This window comes from Prunus persica, chromosome G3 (assembly GCF_000346465.2).
Source record: "Prunus persica cultivar Lovell chromosome G3, Prunus_persica_NCBIv2, whole genome shotgun sequence".
Lineage (NCBI taxonomy): Eukaryota > Viridiplantae > Streptophyta > Magnoliopsida > Rosales > Rosaceae > Prunus > Prunus persica.
This window is the reverse complement of record NC_034011.1, coordinates 9349304-9369220: the sequence shown is the minus strand read 5'-3', so window position 1 is coordinate 9369220 and position 19917 is coordinate 9349304. Positions and strand designations below refer to the sequence as shown.

Below are 19917 nucleotides of genomic sequence, written 5' to 3'. Positions count from 1 at the left end.
TAGGATAAGAAAATCAAAGAAAAAAATTGTTAACAAAAATTCTTATTAAGACGACCGTTAAAATTAAAGGTACGACGTATAAAATGAATAAATACGACGATAAAATTTATTGTACGATTTAAAGATAACGTCGTAGAACTATACGAGAATGACGTCGTTATATTTATATTTTCCGTCGTTGTAAATTAATTTAATACGGCGATATTTTGTATTTTAAAGCCGTGGATTTGTTTGTAATTATACGGCGTCTTATACGAAAACCTCCTATGACCAAGCATAGTTCTTCAGTCGGCATAGAGTAAAGAAGAGCACCGCATCCCAACAACTACCACTAGCGTCGCTGGTGCCGCGGCCGTTAAAACAGAGACAAAACATCAGCCACCAGGTATCACAACTCTACCAATGAGAGACACAATACAGCGTCAATACTGTCGCCGCTACCGAGACAAAGACAACACCAGTCACCTAGAACACTGCAAAAATAACCAAATAAAACAAATAGACAAATAGACCTAGATCTAACCAGATTTAGACTATCTGGGGAAGGAAAGGGGAGGAGAAGAGGGGATAAGAGGAAAGGAAAATATGAGAGAAAAATAAGAGGAGATGAGGAGAGGAAGGGGAAGATGGGTGGAGGGAAGGAGGGGCAGTGGATATGGCCCTTTAAAATTGCAAATAAAAAAATATGTAAATTACATATCCAATAATGTACATATGAAAAATATAAATATAAATATATCAATAAAGGTAAAATATTTACCAAAAAAATTAACAAATACAGGTCAATTACTTTGTAATTGAAATTTCCGTATTTTTTTCATAAATTAAAAATAGGAACACAATAATTTATTGAAAATTGGTACATTATTTAGAAGAAAAAAAAGTTCATTATACTAGGTAAATTGTTTTACTAGGTATACATTATTAGAGAAAAAAATAGGTTCATTATACTAGGTAAATTGTTTACTAGGTACATTATTAGAGAAAAAAATAGGTACATTATTTTGAGAGAAAAAATAGGTACATTATTTTGAGAAAAAAATAGGTATATTATTTTGAGAGAAAAATAGGTACATTATTAGAGAAAAAAAATAGGTTCATTATAGTAGGTAAATTGTTTTACTAGGTACATTATTAGAGAAAAAAAAATAGGTACATTATTTTGAGAGAAAAAATAGGCTCATTTAAAAAAAAATGTTTTCATAAAACAAACAGTAAAAAGATGATCAAATTATTTTTCATAAAACAAGAAATAAAGAAAAAAATAGGTTACTTAAAAAAAATATTTTAAAAACAAAACAATAAATAGATTATCAAATTATTTTTCAACATAATTAGAATGTACACTATTATTCATAAAACTATAATAAAAAAGATTACTGGTGGTATAATTCATAAAAAGAAAACAACATTAACTCCTAAATTTAATATTGAATTTAAATTATTAATACTTTATATAGATTACTAGTCGTAATTCATAGAAGGAAAACACCATTAATTCAAAAATAGATTACTAGTCGTAAAATAGATTACTAAAACTTTAATGTGGAATTTAATATTTAATTTCAAATAAGTTTCTAAATTAGTTCCTACATCCATTACAACTATTTGGAGATATTTCCAAATTGAATGGGTGTCATTAGTTACATCCCCCATAACACATTAACTTATAAATAGGGGTAGTTTTGGAATCTTAAAAATACAATAAATCAGATTTTAAGTTATATTAGGTAACTTGCTTAATTAGATCCTAGTCATCGGGTATTATTTGAAAAATTGGGTATTTTAAATGGAAAACTAAAGAAAAGGGTTGTAGGTGATTTAAAATGAATATTATGAGTCTAAGCTCAATTTACTATAATATGTTTTATTTCTCTCACTGCTCTTTATGTTTAGAGCTCCCACGTTGGAGGGTGGAAGCTTTGCAGTAGTCTTTAAAGGATGTTGGGCAATTAGTTGGATATTCACATTCTAATATGGTCTCAGAGTCAGTTATCCATTTGGCAAGCCAACGATCCCGCATTCTCCCACTAAGCAATAGACTCCACATGTGAGGGACGTGTTGAGATTGTCCACATTGGATTGGAGGATAGAAACTTTGCAAAATCCCTTAGGCCCTCTCCACTAATTGCCAACGCACATTCTAATACTCTTTCCTTTACCCTTCCTTTCACCTTTCACCTTTCACCTTTCAGTTTTACAACAATTCCAAAAGCCAAATGTCTAAAATGATAGCTATGGATCTTAGCCTAAATGGAGAGAGAAGACGCAATTTGACTTGCTAAGCAAATACGCTACAAAAAAAGTATATGAATAACTTAAATATTCCAGATCCAAAATATATATATTATAAGAAATTTATTCACAGTAATAACAAGTGCTAAAGTAAAGGAATAAAATAAAGGTGGCTTTTCTTTGGGCTTTCCGTCAGGCCTTGTATTAATTTTGTTGGGCTATTGTTTTAGCTCTCTCTTGTGTTTGTTAATGAAACATGTTTTTGACAAAAATAAATAAAAATCAACGGGCCGTTTGGTTCAAGGTTTAAAAACATGAGAACGGGTGCACTCTTTAGAATATAATGACTGATCCATGGAAGGAACTGCTTATATAGGGGAAATTTCACAACATTTAGGTGTGGGATGACAACAAAAATAAGAGAGAATAGAGGGAGACACTAAGACATCAAGTAATGATGAAAGAGATAGATTAAGAACTAGGACCCCATTTGGTTCACGGAATGAATTTGAAGGGAAATTATTTTCCATGTCATTTTCGAAAGGATGAGAAATGAAATATTCTTTTCCCACGTTTGGTAATGCTAGGAAAGTAACCAGGAAATATCACTTTATTTCCTTTCCTGTGTTTGTTTTGAGTAGGAATGGAAAATAAAGTTTGTATAAATTTTCAATTATGCCCATATTAAATCAAATAAAAAAATACATTTAATGATATATAGTAATTCTAAATTGTTAATGGGGACAAAATATTCATGAAATTTTTTTATTTAATATTGGCTCATTTTCCCAAACTTTCCCATGAGGAGGGAAAACAAAACCCAAGTTGGGAGGATGGCTTCACTTTCCCTCCTACTTTCCCATGGGCTAGACAACGATTTCACATGTCTGGACTTACCAAACATGAGAAAGTAATTGATTTCCCATCCCCAAGTCTCCTATCCCATGAACCAAATGGGGCCTAGGAGTTTAGAAAAAAGAGGCTAAAGGGTGGAGAGAGTATTCTTGTAATTGAAATTGCTTCTTGCTAGGGCTTCTCAATGGGCATGGTCGGGCCAGGCAGAGCTTCAAAGAGGATGGAGAAAATAACGGGCTGAGTTGGACTGGGTTTTTTAGAAAATTCAAAGTCCAGGCCCGAGTCATGGGCCGAGCTTGAGAAAGCCCATCGAGCCGGACCGAAATGGGCCTACTTTATTCTAAAAGAAGAAGAAGAAGAGGAGAAAGAAACAGTGTGCCATTCAAAAAGAGGCACTCAGTTGCATCATAATTAGACCGTAACACGTTGTAAGAAATAATTTTAAAAAATAATAAGTATCAAAAAAATATTTTTTTAAAAAGGATTGTATGAAGAAATATGCAAATGCTTGGTGATGGGTTCAAGAAAAGCATGAATATATTTGGTGGTATGATTATGTTTGATGATATGATATGTTGTTGGTCTTATTCTTGATATATATAATTGTTGTATTAAGAATTGACATAAATTAATGTGCTAATCATCCACTTATAAACTAGGAATGAGTAAAGAAAAGTAAATGAAATGAAAACAAAACAAGAAACCCAAAATAAACACAAACAACAATTTATATCAACCCTTTTATCACCATGGTAGCACTAGTTTATCACGTTTTAGGCAGAGTTGTGTTTCTCAGTTTCGACATCTGTCTAGTTTTTGACCTATAACTTTTCAACCATTTATGCAAATTTTTTTCTTCTTTATACGGTTGGATTCAGCACAAAAAAATAAAATATAGATACAAAAATTAGCAGAATTCAGTGGAAACAAACACAACGTTTCAAACAAGCCACACACACAAAAAAAAATGAAAAGGAGGCGGGAAGGGGGATGGGGGAAGGGGGGAGAGAGGGGTGGTTTGTGATTCAAGTGATATAATCCTAATTCTAAACCCTTATTTATACATAATTATATATGTATGCGGGCCTAACGTGTAACACCCCGACTCCAAATTTAATTTATATTTTAAATTATTTAAGTGAATTTACAAATTTACCCTTGGGGTAGGGGTAAATTAGTCATTTTCTTATCCGGAAGGAGTTTGGGACCACAACTAGTATTTTTGGGTGTCGTACTGAGACGAATTCGTAGACACGCGATAAGCTTGAATCGGAGTTATAATGAGGAAACGACAATCAAAACACTTTCAGTGGCAAAACTGTAAATAATTCTAAAAGTTTAGTAAAAATCAGATTTTTCACCTCAGCTCTCTCTCTCTCCTCACGCGCTCTCAACTCTCTCTCTCTCTCTCTCAGTCTCTCTCTTTCTCCTCAGTCTCTCTCTTTCCCCGACACCAACTCTCTCTCTCTTCGATTCTCCCAACACTGGCCACGGCTGGGCGTGCCACTGGTCCCGATCGACTCCTCTCGACGTCCCGGTCAGGACCTGCCAGCTTTCCCCGTCGAAAACCTCGAATTCGGCCGGCAATATTGACTGGTTCAATCGGAGATTTGGCCATCGTTGTGCCGTCGCCTCTGCCGTCCGATTATGATGAAAAATGTGAGGTTTCTTCCTCTTTTTCCTTGCTCTAGCTGACTGTTGCATAGGTTTGGATCGATTTGCTTTGTAGAAAATCAATTTGAAAACCTAGTTTTTGGCCGGATTTCAAAGTGAAATTCCGGCCAGTTGCCGTCCTATTTGGACCTCCCTGTAGTTGAATAAAATGATCCTTACCTCGAGAAGTATCTAGGATAGGAAGGGGGAGCTCATGTGTGGAGTTTTTCCGTCACCGGAATTTACTCTACACACCCACGCGCTGCCGACGCATGTGGCTGCGCATGGGCGAGGGTGGTGAAGCTACATTTTGTCTCGATGAGATCCTCAGGTTGTCATGAGTACGTAGGATTTCGCAGATCTCAATTCGGACGTCGTTTGACTATCGAACGGATTTTCGCATATTGTGCGTTATCCGGGTTCGATAGGTTCTGACCGTTGGATCGTTTCCCAATTAAAATATGTTGTTCTAGCCACTCTTAGAAACGTGTAGGAGTTCGCGGATCGTGAATCAGAGCCCCGAATGTTCCAATTCAATAATTCAAAATTTGTGGGTCAGCGATAACCGTACAAACCTAAACCTGTAACCGGACCACAGGATATCTCGTTCTACGTACACACACCAGGAATTGGGGATTTAAGAAATTAATTTTTGTTTCGAAGTAATTTTATATTAATTCAGAGTTTGTATCTCAAAATATGTGCTCCGACTACAAGTACTCAGCAGGCAGGACCCTCTGTGGTCAGGCAGCGTGGGAATACTTATGAGTGGACTTTGTTTTCAATCATACGCATGGTTTTATTGATGAAAGATTTATGCATAATGTTTTAACTGGTATATTGAATATATTATATTCAAATGTTGAATTTGATGTTTGTATAGCGCTTTGGCAATATATTGTGGGTTTGACATATTTGAGTATAGAGAGTATGTTTGTATGGATATTGGGGAAGTTCTATATATATATATATTGTCTATTGGTGGGGTACTTGAGTTGTTGAGGTGAGTTTGTGGAAGGACTTGAGTATGAGGGGTTGTTGCGAGAAGTTGTATGATTACACTATGTAAGTACCTCCTCCAGTTACTAGGCTTCCCACAACGTGGCGTTGGATGTTCCGTCATGTGAGACACTTCCCATACGCAGCGTTGGAATTTCTGGCGTATGGAAAGATTCTGTATATTGCTTGGGATCATCACATATGGCGTTGGATGTTCCGGTGTGTGATGATCTAGTCTGCGCGTGTAGGGCTTAGTATTGGAGCTACACATGGCGTTGGATATTCCGGTGTGTGAGCTATGGAGTTTCGTCCCCCGGTTAGACCACTCATCCCTAGACGCAGGGTAGCACCTGGAAACCCTACAGGCTAGTCAAACGATCCCCCGGTTGGATTGTTTTCCCGGTACCTAGGTAGTGTGATGAGTATGTTGTATAGTTATATGTGAGTGTGAAGAAATTAGAGTCTATACAGTGGGTTGGTAGGAGCAGTAAAATTGTGGGCATGAGGTTTATGGATGGAATGATTTGTGGTTTTAAAGAGTTTTTAGTGAAATATGTTTTTGAACATTTAATTATGAATTGTGAACCTACATGTCTTGAGCATTACTTTTACACGGTGGGGTTACTATGTTGTTTTAAATGCAAATCTTGTTTTTGTCCACTCACATGCTTTCTGTTTTGCACCCCCCAACCAGTAGTCGCTCCAGGAAGGTTGCAAGCAGTGTTCGAAGGCCGAATCGTTTACATCAGTAGATTAGGCTTCGAGTAATTTCCTTCTACTCAACTATTCTTGTAAACTAAATTCAGTAGATGCTCTGTTATTGCCCATGTTAGATTTTACTTGTGAGGCCGGAGGCCATTTAGTATGTTGGAAGCATGCTGCTGGTTGGGATTATATTATGTGTTTTGTGCAGGTTAAATTTTTGTTGGGTTTGCTCAATTTACAGGGGAGACTCTGCCAAAATTTTGGTAGAAGTCTCGATTTTTAGTAATTGGGCCCGGCATCGGGGGTGATGTCGGTAACAAAGACAGGGTCTGCTCCGGGTTCCGAGAAATTCCGGGGCAGGTCCTGTCATAACGGGCTGAGCTTTTGTGGGCTGGTTGGGCCAGGCTTTCTTGGGCTCAACCAGGCAGGGCCTATGGACCGGGCTAGGCTTTAAACACCCAAGTCCAAGTCAAGCCCAGCCCAATGCGGGCCGGGCCATCCCAAAGTACATAACGGGCCGGGCCGGGCTATTTCTCAGGGGCCAGCTAGGCCCCCATTGGCCCATGAGCCCGTGAACCAAATGATGAGGCCTACATCTTGGTCATACTAGTGAATTTTATGTATGTGATGAGCATAGTCTAAAATATTGATAATATCGAGGATATTATCGTTTTTTCGAGTCAAAGATATTTTAGAACATATCCATATACATATCATATAAATATCGATAATATTGAAAAATATTGATATCGATAATTTCTCTCACACTTCAGCAATATTTGCCCAAATATTGCTATAATATCGACAATATCAAGATGATGAAGACAATGAAAATTTTGAAGAGTTATTTAAACTAACACCACTTGAGGTTTCTTGTGTTTTCATAAAACCCCCTCATGTCTCAAAAATTACACGAACACTCCCTAAGGTTTCAGTTTGTTTTCACAAAACCCCTTTTCGTTGATTGTTTGTCCTAAAATTGATGATTTCATTGAAAAATATTTTACAAATGACAAAATTAACCTCAATGAAGTATATGCAATCTAATCTCAAAGGCCAACTTAGTCATTTGGAGAATTTTCTTGTATAAAATCACCAATCTTTGGATGAAAAAGCAATGAAAATGAGTTTTGTGAAAACAATTTAAAACCTCAGGGGGTGTTCTTGTAATTTCTAAAACCTCAAAAAGTTTTGTTAAAAAGCCGAAAATCTCAGGAGGTGTTAATGTAAATAACTCAAATTTGAACCTTATAGGAACTTTATGTGGTACTAAATCACTCATGTATCTTATCATGCAATATATAAAGTGTAAAATATTGTAATAAATCATTATAAATAAATGATTATGGTGTGTTTAATATTCTTCATTAATTACTACATATTTTCTACGCTCGCAGTGTTTGTCAGCTCGCTGTATAATCAACTTAAATAAATTAAACCCATCATGCAATGCCTTTCCTTCCAATTTTTTGTGAGAAAGTAACAGATAATTGACTAAATAAACATCCTCCAAAGTTTCAAGAAAAATTTTCAAGTTTTTCTTACAATTTCCTTGGTTTTTATTCAATTTTTATCGATATTGATAATATCCCAATATTTCTATTTAATTTATATATTTTTTAACTTCCGATATTTCCGAAATCATCAATATTTTAGACCTTGCTGATGACTGGGAATGTTGGCACGTTGTTGAATATCGTTAAATTCTTGGTGTTGTGCGATTGTTTACTTTGTTCATGTTCTTTTATAAGGTATTTCCAAATGGCTTAAGGATTTAAAAGGTAAAACAATAGCAGAGCAAAGCTGGAATAAATAAATTCATAAGCTCCTACATTTTTAAATTTTCCAACACATTCAACCATCCTAGACCATCAAAATTCCAAAACAAACCAAATTCTATTTCAGTGTAGATACAAGGTAATGGCAAAACAAGGCACTGCTTGATCAATTATAGTTACTTTTTACAATTTTGTTTTTACTAATACATATAATTTTACAGTACAAATTGTTCAAGTAATGACACTATAGGTAAATAAATCCTCTGGTCTTTTAGTATTTTAACCAAAGATACATAAAGCCACCGGGGTCTAGTCCAGTGGAAAAGGCCTTGACTCGCTTATTATAAATCTTAGATTCGAACCCCTTTGACATCTTCATTGTGTGTGTGAGAGAAAAAAGGATATAAACAATGCCAAAATTGTTGTCTACATGCCTCTAATCAAATCAAAGGTTGATAATGCACATTATTAGCTCTCTATTAAGCCTCACAGATATACAGTAATGAAGTATTACAAAGTTCATAAAATACAACTCATTTTAGTTCTAAACAATTATTCACAACTGAGTTTCTAACCCAAAAAAATTGGTTAATTTCAATTCAAACACTTTACTTTTCAAAATTGTGAAACATTAAGGATACTAAACTGAAATTAACCAATTTTTTTTATGGGTCTTTAGTGAAAAATGGAACACTGCTATGGGTATCACAATTTTTTTTTTTATGGGACTTTTTTATGGGTTTTTCACCCTGCTATTACCATGTATCCTTTTTTGTTTTAGTATCAAAATTACTTCTCTAGCAGTGATTTGGTTGAAACATGGAACAATAAACCATGCCTACAAACTACTTCAGAAAAATAAAAAAAATAAAAAAACAACATAAGGGCAGAAATGCAACCTAAATTGTTAAGCGCAAGGGATTTGAAGAGAAAAAAAAAAAAACTTACGGATACTGCTTCCCTCCTTCCTTGGAAAGGGGCATTCCTACTTCTTACAAATCACAGTTTGACACGTGCGAAAATAATTCATCAAAAACACAAAAAGAAAATCTCTACACACATGTCAAACTGTGATTGGCAGGAAAATATGAGTTCCTACTTCCAGGGCAGGAGGCAAGTATTTTCCAAAAGTTACGTAGTTATGGCATTTTCAATTTGGTTAATTTCAATATAGTATCCAAATTTTTGCTTGTTTTCAATCCCTTCCTCTATTACTCCCCTGCTACTGCAAGTGTTCTTTTTATGTTCTTAAACTTGGGCTCATTGATTTCTAATCCAAAAATGTTTAAAGTAACTTCGGATGAAGAGTGTACATTTGGGAATGTAAATTTGATTTACAAACGGAGAAAAGGGTGAATTCAGTTGTTTTGGGTGATTTTGGTGTGCCAACAGAAACTATGATATTTACTTTTGCTTATTTGTAATTGCTGCTGTAAGACAGAATCGAATTGAGTTTTGTGTTCAGGGCAGACAGACATGTAGTTAAATCTTTCACTCACCAAATTAACCAAAGCAAAGATGATAAGTAAAGCCTGTAATTAGCAATGTACTTCCACAAACATGACAAGTAATCCAAAACTATTTAAAGTAACATCAACAAAACACTTGACGGCCACTAAGTTAGATGCGAATTAAGGTTCTTAGACTGCATCACATCCACCATTGTGTGCTTGTTTCATTCTTCCCAACTGTCAGAAGCGTATCGAACTGGCATTTTCTTCCACCAGAGATAGGGCTTCGGTCTCTCCGGGCAGCTTCAACACTGCACACCTGCATCAACAACAGTTGTGACATTAAAAACAAAATATCTAGCAAGTGAAACCAACTGAGAAAAATAAATTCAAATATGCTGTTCATCTACTCAAAAGTATAAAACTCAACCATGTACAATCAAAGACTGAATAAAAACATAGACGACAGTTTAAATATCCTTACCTTGAATTGATATTCAGTATTTCTACATCCTTCCCCACCAGAATATCCTTGAGCGAAATAAAGCTCGGAACATGACTAATTGCCTCAGAAGCTGAATAATTCATCTCTCGAAGCTTAAGATAAATGAATGGACTGTGGTTTCCTGGGTGATGGTAAAAGAAGGCATTGAGACGAGAATTAAACATCAACAGACCATCATTCTCAAAGTATTTCATGGGTATGTATACGCCACTTGGCCAACTTCGAGTAAAAGCAGTACAAATCGATATCTTCTTCATCCAAAGTTTTTGTGGACCAGAATCATTCATTACCCACACATTGATTTCAAAACTCTCAATTTTACACAGACAAAGGCTACCTCCCAAATCTCCCATGCCCACATCACGACCACCCTCCCGAAAAGGCAGTGATGGAACCGATTCGAACTCTTCAGTATCCAAGTCAAATGAAATCACACTAGCACATGTCCACTCACCGCAAAACCAATAAAGCATTCCTTTCACACAAGTGGGGAATGATTGCTGAGAGTCTGAGCAGGGAGCAGCGCCAACAGATTTCCATGAACCTGTTCCCAGGGTGTGTATCTCAGCAACCTTATTGGGATCACGTGTCCGTTCCTTAAGAATTCTCACCACCTTATATTCGTTAGTCCTCGGACTGAAACCTAATCCACTACCGATTAAAGTCATTGCCTTCTCATGTTGAGGACCATGGGGAAGGTTTATAAATTCGCCGGTTATTGGATTGCACACAGCAGCAGGGTACTTCACGAAATAATCAGACAGGCAAAGCAAACCGTTACAAGAATTTACCAAGTTGTAGTTGTTGTGATCATATTGCATCATGAAAGCGATACTTTCACCCCAATCCACCTCGTTGTTGTTGTCATCAATTTTCGTCATCTTCATGTGAACCTCTCTTTCAGTTTCATGACTAGGCATCACATTGCCATTCCTATGGTAATTGAGTAACTCCTCAGCATGACACAATGGGAATTTATATTTGGAAAGATTCATGTGGACACGAGACCGGTTACAATCATAGTCCTTCAAATCAAAACCAGAGCTATCTTCAGGCTCAACCAAGAAAAGGTTTCTTGACACGCTTCTTCCATCCACGGGCCGGACCATAGGATAGGCCTCTGCTTGTGCGAAATGCAGCCTAGCAAATGCAGGGTCCGAAATTAGAGAATACCAAGTCTTGCAGACGCTTTTGCACATGATAATGCTCCTTGGTGGCAGCTTCATTATAACATCTTGAAGGACAGACTTTGGAACATCTGTTATAAAAGGACCCATTTCTGTGTTTCGTATTGGGGTGGCTGAAGCTGTGGATTTTGATGCAATGGCTTCACACCAAGAATTCTCCAATCTCTGCAAAATAAACTTTACTCAATAACTCAAATCTCCAATCTCTATTACATAGGAGGAGGGGGAGGGGGGTTGTATTTATAACGATCTAACCCTAGAGTGGAAAGAAATCCTAATCAAATAAGAAAACCAGAAAGTATAAAAAATTTAGGAAACAAGTTAGAAACGCAGGATTTAAAGAAGGAATTAAGTAATTTCCTCTTCCATCTCTCTAATGGGTTTGACAAAGATTTCCTCATCAGATTTTCTTTTCCCCTTCGTGAATAGAAATCAAAAATAAAATAAATAGATTAAAGTGGAAAAGAACCATTTACATGTTTTTCCTATTACTAACAAGTTTCAGCGTAAATCAGTGATATAATATACGAGTGATATAATATAGAGAGAGAGAGAGAGAGAGAGAGAGAGAGTGAGAGAGAGTCTGGCACCTTGGGCGGAAAAGAGGGCTCTGCTTGTTTGGCATGGGTCATGAAACGGTGAGCATGGGTGAGAGAGGGGATTTTTTATACACGGTGTCGTTTTGGTTATTTTTCAAGGTACCCAACGCTCCCCCTCCGTTCTTAATTTCATTCCCACCATATCCTAAAAACAAAATGTATTAAATTTTTTTTTTTTATAAAAAAAGGCCAATTTCCTTTCTTCTTTTTCCTGAAGATAGAGAAAATATACTTTTTGGTTTTCCTATTAACGCTAGACATAATAAAGATGAATTGATTCTATTATCGCCCCTTTCATTAGGAAAGATACTAAAAAAAGTGTTGATGGAAAAAAAGGAAACAAAACTTTCCCATTGTGCCAAGGAATTGAGTTTCCCATTGTGCCAAGGAATGATTTTAAATTTCTACAGTTGACAATTCCCTTAACAAACAGGTGTCTATGTATTTATATATATAGGAGGACCAAAACCTTACAACATACAAAAATACAACAAATTGACAAAGATAATGAGAGAAGCAATGCCTCGGATGATGATGCTTTCACTTGTTCTTCTCCTGGTTTTTCATGTTTCTGCTTCATGGGCAGCCTCAGCTTCTGTCTATGACAACTTTCTTCAATGCCTAAACACCAACACAAACCCATCATCAACCCAATTGTCCAACATAATCTATGCCGAAAACAACCCTTCATACTCATCTGTTCTAAGAGCCTACATCAGAAACTCAAGGTTCAACACCACTTCAACCCCAAAACCAGTCCTCATCGTCACACCCTCAGCTTCATCTCATGTTCAAGCTTCTGTTGTCTGTGCCAAACAGCTTGGCATACAGCTGAGAATCCGAAGCGGCGGGCACGATTATGAGGGCCTTTCTTACTGGTCTGATCAGACCTTTATTGTCCTTGACATGTTCAACCTCAGGACTGTGACTGTAGACGACATTGAGGACAGCTCGGTTTGGGTTCAGGCTGGAGCCACACTTGGAGAATTGTACTATAGGATTTCAGAGAAGAGCAAAGTTCATGGCTTTCCTGCTGGAATTTGTCCCACAGTTGGTATTGGTGGGCACATAAGTGGTGGTGGCTATGGAAACATGTTGAGGAAGTTTGGCCTTGCTGTTGACAATGTCCTTGATGCTCAGATTGTTGATGCTAAGGGGAGACTTCTTGACAGAAAAGCCATGGGAGAAGACCTGTTTTGGGCCATTAAAGGAGGGGGTGGAGGAAGCTTTGGTGTCATTGTTGCATACAAATTGAAGCTGGTTCCTGTCCCAGAAACTGTCACAGTTTTCCAGGCTGCGAGAACGTTGGAAGAGAATGCAACCGCCATTGTTTCGAGGTGGCAAGAGGTGGCGCCAACCACAGATGATGGTCTGTTTATGAGGCTGCTGTTGCAGCCAGGGAGCAACACTGTTAAGGCCACAATTATGGCTGAGTTTCTAGGCAATGCTGACCAACTTGTGTCATTGTTGGGGAAGCAGTTTCCTGAGTTAGGTTTGAAGAAGGATGACTGTAAGGAGATGAGCTGGATTGAGTCTGTTCTTTGGTGGGCTAACTATGATAATGGGACCTCCCCTGATGTGTTGCTTGATAGAAATCCTGATCATGCAAATTTCCTGAAAAGAAAGTCTGATTATGTTCAAACCCCAATTTCCAAAAGTAGGTTGGAGTTAGTGTGGAAGAAGATGATTGAAATAGGCAAAATAGGTTTGGTTTTCAATCCATATGGTGGGATGATGAGTCGGATTCCGGCCTCTGCCACCCCTTTTCCGCACCGTGCTGGGAACTTGTTCAAAGTTCAGTACTCTGTGAGCTGGGGGGAAGCAGGGGCTGAAGCAGAGAAGAATTATACCACAGACACCAGGAGGCTTTTCAGGTTCATGACCCCATTTGTGTCCAAGAACCCAAGGAGTGCTTTCTTGAATTACAGGGACCTTGACATTGGTGTCAATAAATTTGGTAATAGAAGCTATGAACAGGGAAAGGTGTATGGTTTGAAGTACTTCAATGAAAATTTTGATAGGTTGGTGAAGGTGAAGACTGCTGTTGATCCAGCAAATTTCTTCAGGAACGAGCAGAGCATCCCCCCTTATCCAACTTTCAACTCAGACCCTCCTCATCCAATCTTGCACTTAGATGTGAATGGTGGCTCGAGTTCCAAGCTATCAATGGGAAAGCTGAAGCTAGTACTGGCTCCACTGGTGTTCTTGTTTATTTCTTTTTAATTTTGTATTACTTAGGTTTTTTTTCCAGTCGAATCGAGATATTAGTTAGTTCTTAGCAGATTTGCAACCCCTCAATTTTGTACTGTGGTAATTGGTAGAAAGAATTTTTGTTCGAGCTTTTAGTAATTGGAAATTTAATTTATTTTTTTACATGCACCTTCATCTTACTTCTCCAAGATACAAATCAAAAGATACTTGAGAAACAAGAATGCGAAAAATCTGTACCGGTCCCCTAGAGAAAAGATAGGGAGTATAATTCACCGGGAAAGTTTCAACGTCTTAACAACAAGGCTCACTTTGCCTCCGACCAAGATATGTTCACCTTGAACCATCAGAACCAATACAATGACAATCCGAATTACCAAAAATGAGTTGTGAACAAACACCCCACTCTCTTACAAAGAATTTCTCCCTATTTCTTCCATTTTTCGTAAAACAATTTGAAAGGAACAAGAGTATATAAACCCAGGGAGACAATGATTATAGATTCCAGTGAAGCTATCTGCATGTGTGTTGTGATATTTTCAAAACATTGGTAGCCTTTGTGGGTCACATTACAATGACAACGCTTCGTCCTTTTTTTCTGGTGATATCCTATCATGATTATAGATTCCAGTGAAGCTATCTGCATGGACCAACAATGCCAAAGGCCCAAGGAACAACATGAGTGGTGCAGATGGATGGGAGTTTCTGTATGATTCAGGATACTTGTCCTTAAAATTGAGTTTCAGCGTTTCTGCCTGCACTTTGATAATTGAAAGCAAGAAATATTAGACTGGATTGGTGATGAGTCGAGTTTATATTATATATTTAACCTCATTCTTAGTATATTTTGGTTAATATTTTGGAAGAATTTTGATACTTTGAATTATATTTCTAATATAGGGCTTTCGACTTCCTATGGAGCAAAACATAACCAAATGGACGAATTTTGGAGTAATTCCAGTTGGAGGACATACGTGAGTCACTTAGCTTGATCGTATCAAAATTTCAGATTTTTCTACCAAGCGGTTATTTTCTGACAATAAAATAAAGGAGCAGTGCGCGGTGCTGGAATAGTGAGATTGTTGGCTTTTATTGCGTTTCGGAGCCCAAGATGACCTCGGATGGGTTCGTGGCCTTCTGGAGAAGTGTTCAGAATATTTTTATCTTTAAAAAAAGTTGTCTTTGGCCAGATTTGGAGGAGATTTGAGGCCAAAACGTGGCTGACCAGATTGTGGACAGATTCTCCTCGCCCAGACTATAATGAGTGGCAAGTTATAAAGGGTTCACTTTATAGCCATCAGATCAATCTAAGGGCTGAGGAGAATTGAGATAAAGTTTTACAATTGGGTAGGTGAGGAACCCAAACCCGAATTTAATATCCAGCATTGAAGTTGGTCCCAAAAAAAAAGAAGGCACGTTCGAAGTTTGAACAGAAAAAACTCATCGCTCTAAAACCCATAGCTCTGAGAAACCACTAAGCTCTGAGAAACGGTTGAAGGCAACGGTTAACGACGGTTGAAGGCAACAGTTGAATGCAACTCCGTTCTCTAAACCCTGAAAAAGTATTTATTTTGAGTGGAAGGGACGAAGCAGTGGAAGGGGAAGGAGAGAAGCCGTATTCGTTGGAAGTGATAGGTTCCATTTGGGGAGCAAAGCCGCACAAAGACCCCGCACAAACACCTTGCGATTGTTCAATAACCAGCATTTGGTGAGTAATTTATGGAATTTGAGTTTAGGGTTAGAGTAACGGTTTTCCTCTATTTGTACCATCAATGTAGTTGGATTTGGCATCTCTTCTTTGTGCTTCACTTGCATGTTAATTTTTGCTTGGGTATATGTTAAAAAACGAATGAAAATCAAGTCAATAACATGTCAATAACATATCAATAACATGTCAATAATGATATGAATAAGATAATGGTGTTGAATTGGAGGAGGCCCTCAAAACCTTCCACATTTGAAGCAGTGCAGAGTGCAGATTATCTCTCTGGCACTAGAATATATATATTTTTTGAAATCCCTATGAGCATGTAAAATTTGTAATGTGCCTGGTTGACTAGTTGTGTAAATACCAATATGATTGTGCAAATACGTGGTAATATATGTGTTCACGTTATTTCATCTTTTATTTTAGAAAATGGGATCCAACGTGCAGCTGGTATGGCCAGAGTCAGAGGCATATGCGTCACGGGTGAACAACTGCTCACATGCAAATTCATCCCTAGCTGCAATTAGAGCGAAGTTGAGTGCCGAACAATTAGAACAATTCAAGACATCATGCTTTGGCCATCTTCTAAATATAGATCAGATTCAGTTTAGTAGGCAGATTGTGCATGGGGTTGTGTTGCGTCGAGTCGCGGGGTAAGGTGTGAAAGACTTGGATGGACTGAGTTTCTTAATAGGGTGCGACGTTGCTCAGTTCACTCGTCTGGATTTTTGTTTGATCACAGAGCTTCGTTTTGGGGAAGTGCCTGAAGTTTGTAATGGAGAAAATACTGAAATTAGACTTCAGAAAAGATATTTTATAGACGAAGAAATTACATGTAATGCTTTAAAAGAAGCATTTCTGAGGTGCACAGAGGAAGATGACATCTACAAGCTAGCTCTTGTTTACTTTGTTGAGTTATTGGTTTTGGGAAGGGACAAGCATTTGAACATCAATGTAAATTACCTGACCCTTTAAAGGACTTGAATGCATTCAACAAGTATTCGTGGGGTTCGGTGTCCTTTGAAAAAACCCAATACAGTCTATTTTCTGCACCAACAAAGTATACGAAAAGCTTTGAAAATGAAGAGGGAAGAGGGAAGGGGAAAAGTAAGGTAACGGGAACAAGCCGGAGAAATGAGAAGGGCAAGAAGGATAAGCATGGTGAAGTGCAAAGGAGATGGTAATAATGTTCATGTCAGTTATGATTTGTGGACTTTAAAACTTAAATAATGACTTTTGTCATGTGAATTGTGTAGATTTGGGTATATGAATTAATTCCTAGAATGGCGGACTTGGATTACTGCAAGGTTGTTGATCCAACAGCTGTCCCGCGTATTTTGCAATGGAGAACTACTACGTTGTTTCCGAGATGAGAAAGTTGAACAATTATTTTTTCCAGAGCAAAGAGGTTTGGTTTGCAACCCTTGAAACTGTTTATAAGATTCAATGAAATTATTAAGTAGAATGATTGAATATGAATCTTGTCTGTATTCTAAAACAGTCAGTTCAGTTGCGGGCGCTACGTCCGAGTGAAGAGGAAATGAGACAACCATATTGGAGTTGGCCACAGGATCACCCTGCTGTTGTCTCGGCATAGTCAATTCCTTCTTCATGTGCTGATCTTGATGAGTTGAATAAGATGGTAAGCTTGTTGAGGTCCGAGTTGTTTCAAGTAAAGCGGGAAATGGACGTTCTTAAGTTAAAGGTCATACAGATGGAAAAACTTTTGGACCACTGTTTAGGTCCTCAGTTTGAGTAGGAAGTAAGGAGGGACCCAGATTTACTAAAAGAGAGGATGAATCATTGTGCTATCTCACATCTATTTAAGGGATGTGAGGAAGTTGATGACATTGAATGGGATGAAGGGCCAAGTAACAGATTTGAGGGAGAGGAAAAGGAAGATGAGGGGATTGAAGGGGGTGAAGTGCAAAGAAAACCAAGTGAGGGAGAGGAAACGCAAAGGAAAAGAAGTGAGGAAGAACAAGTGAAAATAAAAAGCAGCAAGGGAGAGGAAGCACAAAGAAAGAGCAATGAGGGAGAGGAAGTGAAAAGAAAAAGCAATAAGGGAGATGAACTACAAAGAAAGAGCAGTGAGGGAGAGGAACTGCAAAGAAAGAGCAGTGAGGGAGAGGAAGTGAAAAGAAAAAATAGTGAGGGAGATAAACTGCAAAGAAAAAGCAGTGAGGAAGAGGAACTGCAAATAAAAAGCAATGATGGAGAGGATCCGAAAAGAAAAAGAAGGGAGGGCAAGGAAGTGAAAAGAAAAAGAAGTGAGGAAAAGGAAGTGCAAAGAAAGGAATGTGAGGAAGAGGATGATGAAGTTATGTTGCTTGGTGATGACATTGGTGAGAGCACGGTGGGGACAAAGGTTGAGTTTACTCTCGGGGACATTGATTTGGATCAACCTACAGCTGTGCTATCTCAGTTGAACGTTTTGTTGAATGATAAAGGTAAAGCTGTGGAACAAGGGGTCCAATTACGGAAGAGGAAGAGGATTATTCCTATGTGGAAGATCATTGAAGCTAGTGAATTGGTGAAAAAAACTATGCCAAAGACAACTCGACTTCGGATGTTAGACCCAATGAAGGTGATTCCGCATGATGATATGGTGAAATTGCTGAAACTTTGTTAGGAATGGCATCATAACCCAAAAGTAAGTCCTTTATTTTTTGAGATAGAAGGCATGAATGTATATATTTTTTTAATTGTTGTGATTAAATTTTTTTTATATTCACAGTTTAGTGATGCAATTTGGCCACCTGGAAGCTGAGATTGAATTCTTCACTTCCCTCGTAAAAGCTGACGGTTGGCTGAAAGGAGATATAAGTTTAATTGATTATGCATTTGTTTTAATGTACATAGATTATGAGATTGACCAGAAAAATATGTGCAGCACATTGATTTAGGGTTGTATCTCATCCGGAAGCGACAACAAGATTTGGAGGTTGTAGAAATATCGGACTGGACAACGACCGATGTATTTTTCATGGTATGTCATAGGCCTTGACCAAGTGCAGTTAATAATTACAAATTATCCATACTTGCTTTATGGAGATGTTTAACCATTGATTGTTTTCTTTTTCACAGAATCACATCCATACTTGCTTTGCAGATAATAAAAGAAAAAAAGAGCAGGTTGAGTGGAAAATTAGAAACAGTTTACTGAACGTTGTAAATGGCAGGGTTCCGGCATGTGGGATGGATTGGCAGAACACGTATAAGGTGTATGCCCCTTGTATGTTGACGAAGTATAAGCATTGGGTGGCTAGTTCAACATCGCCATCTCCCTCAATCTTGAAATAAAAAGCCCCATTTTTTTTCTATTCAGCCATAAAATACTCGGTCACTAGTTCAACATCGTGGTTCCTCATCTTCCCATTCACACTACATTCAAGATTGTAAATATCCTTTTTGATAAAACTGATTTTATCCATTCCTCCAGATTGTACCTCGAAAATACTTACCTTCTGATGAATGGGAATATTAACCGAACCTAATTGTTTTGTGGATACTTTTGTAGAATCTGAAATACGACAGTGTGATCTCAATAAATGCACTCTTTCTGAAGGTGTCATCTTATGATTGTGTCCCTTTGCAAAAAGAGATATGGTATACTTCTTGCTCCCATTTGTCTTCACAACCACAATCTTAGCTTTGCAATTGCATCTACTTATTCCCCGCTGTCTTTTTCTCTCCCGAGTTTCATCTTTCATGTATGCACCTTGTTTGCAATATTCAAATTCTTTCCTCATAATCTCTTTCTTATTTTTCCCCCAAAAGCTGGAATGAAGTTGAATACCAAAGCCAGCCAAAAATGCATATCTATTATAGAAATTATAAACGAGGTCAAGCGGGTCGAACTTCATCCCAACTGCTGGTGTTTCCTCATTTCTTACTTCACGAATGTAAACCCTCCCATTAGCTGTTACAGAGTCATCACTATCTGAGCCTCCAGACATTTTACCCATATATATTATTAAACTACTTCTATAGTACTGCATAGCAAATATTAATTCATTAACCAATCATTACTG

General features: G+C 37.6%; 2 protein-coding genes across 3 annotated transcripts; one reads left to right on the top strand and one right to left on the bottom strand.

Annotated features, from left to right (window-relative positions):
* LOC18784125 (F-box/kelch-repeat protein At3g06240) lies at positions 9705-12262 on the bottom strand. 2 transcript variants are annotated; one of them, XM_020558853.1, is made up of 3 exons: positions 11959-12262; positions 10161-11533; positions 9705-9995 (listed from the first exon to the last, which is right to left on the bottom strand). In XM_020558853.1, exons 1-3 carry the CDS (start codon positions 11998-12000, stop codon positions 9917-9919), a joined length of 1494 nt encoding a protein of 497 aa, XP_020414442.1. In that variant the 5' UTR covers positions 12001-12262; the 3' UTR covers positions 9705-9916. The 2 variants fall into 2 exon arrangements, with proteins under 2 accessions (XP_020414442.1, XP_007217408.2); XM_007217346.2 differs by lacking the exon at positions 11959-12262 and adding an exon at positions 11845-11918.
* On the top strand, positions 12475-17256 carry LOC18783449 (berberine bridge enzyme-like 21). The gene is made up of 3 exons (XM_007217430.2): positions 12475-14051; positions 16953-17049; positions 17140-17256. The coding sequence occupies exons 1-3, from the start codon at positions 12475-12477 to the stop codon at positions 17254-17256; spliced, it is 1791 nt and encodes a 596-aa protein (XP_007217492.2).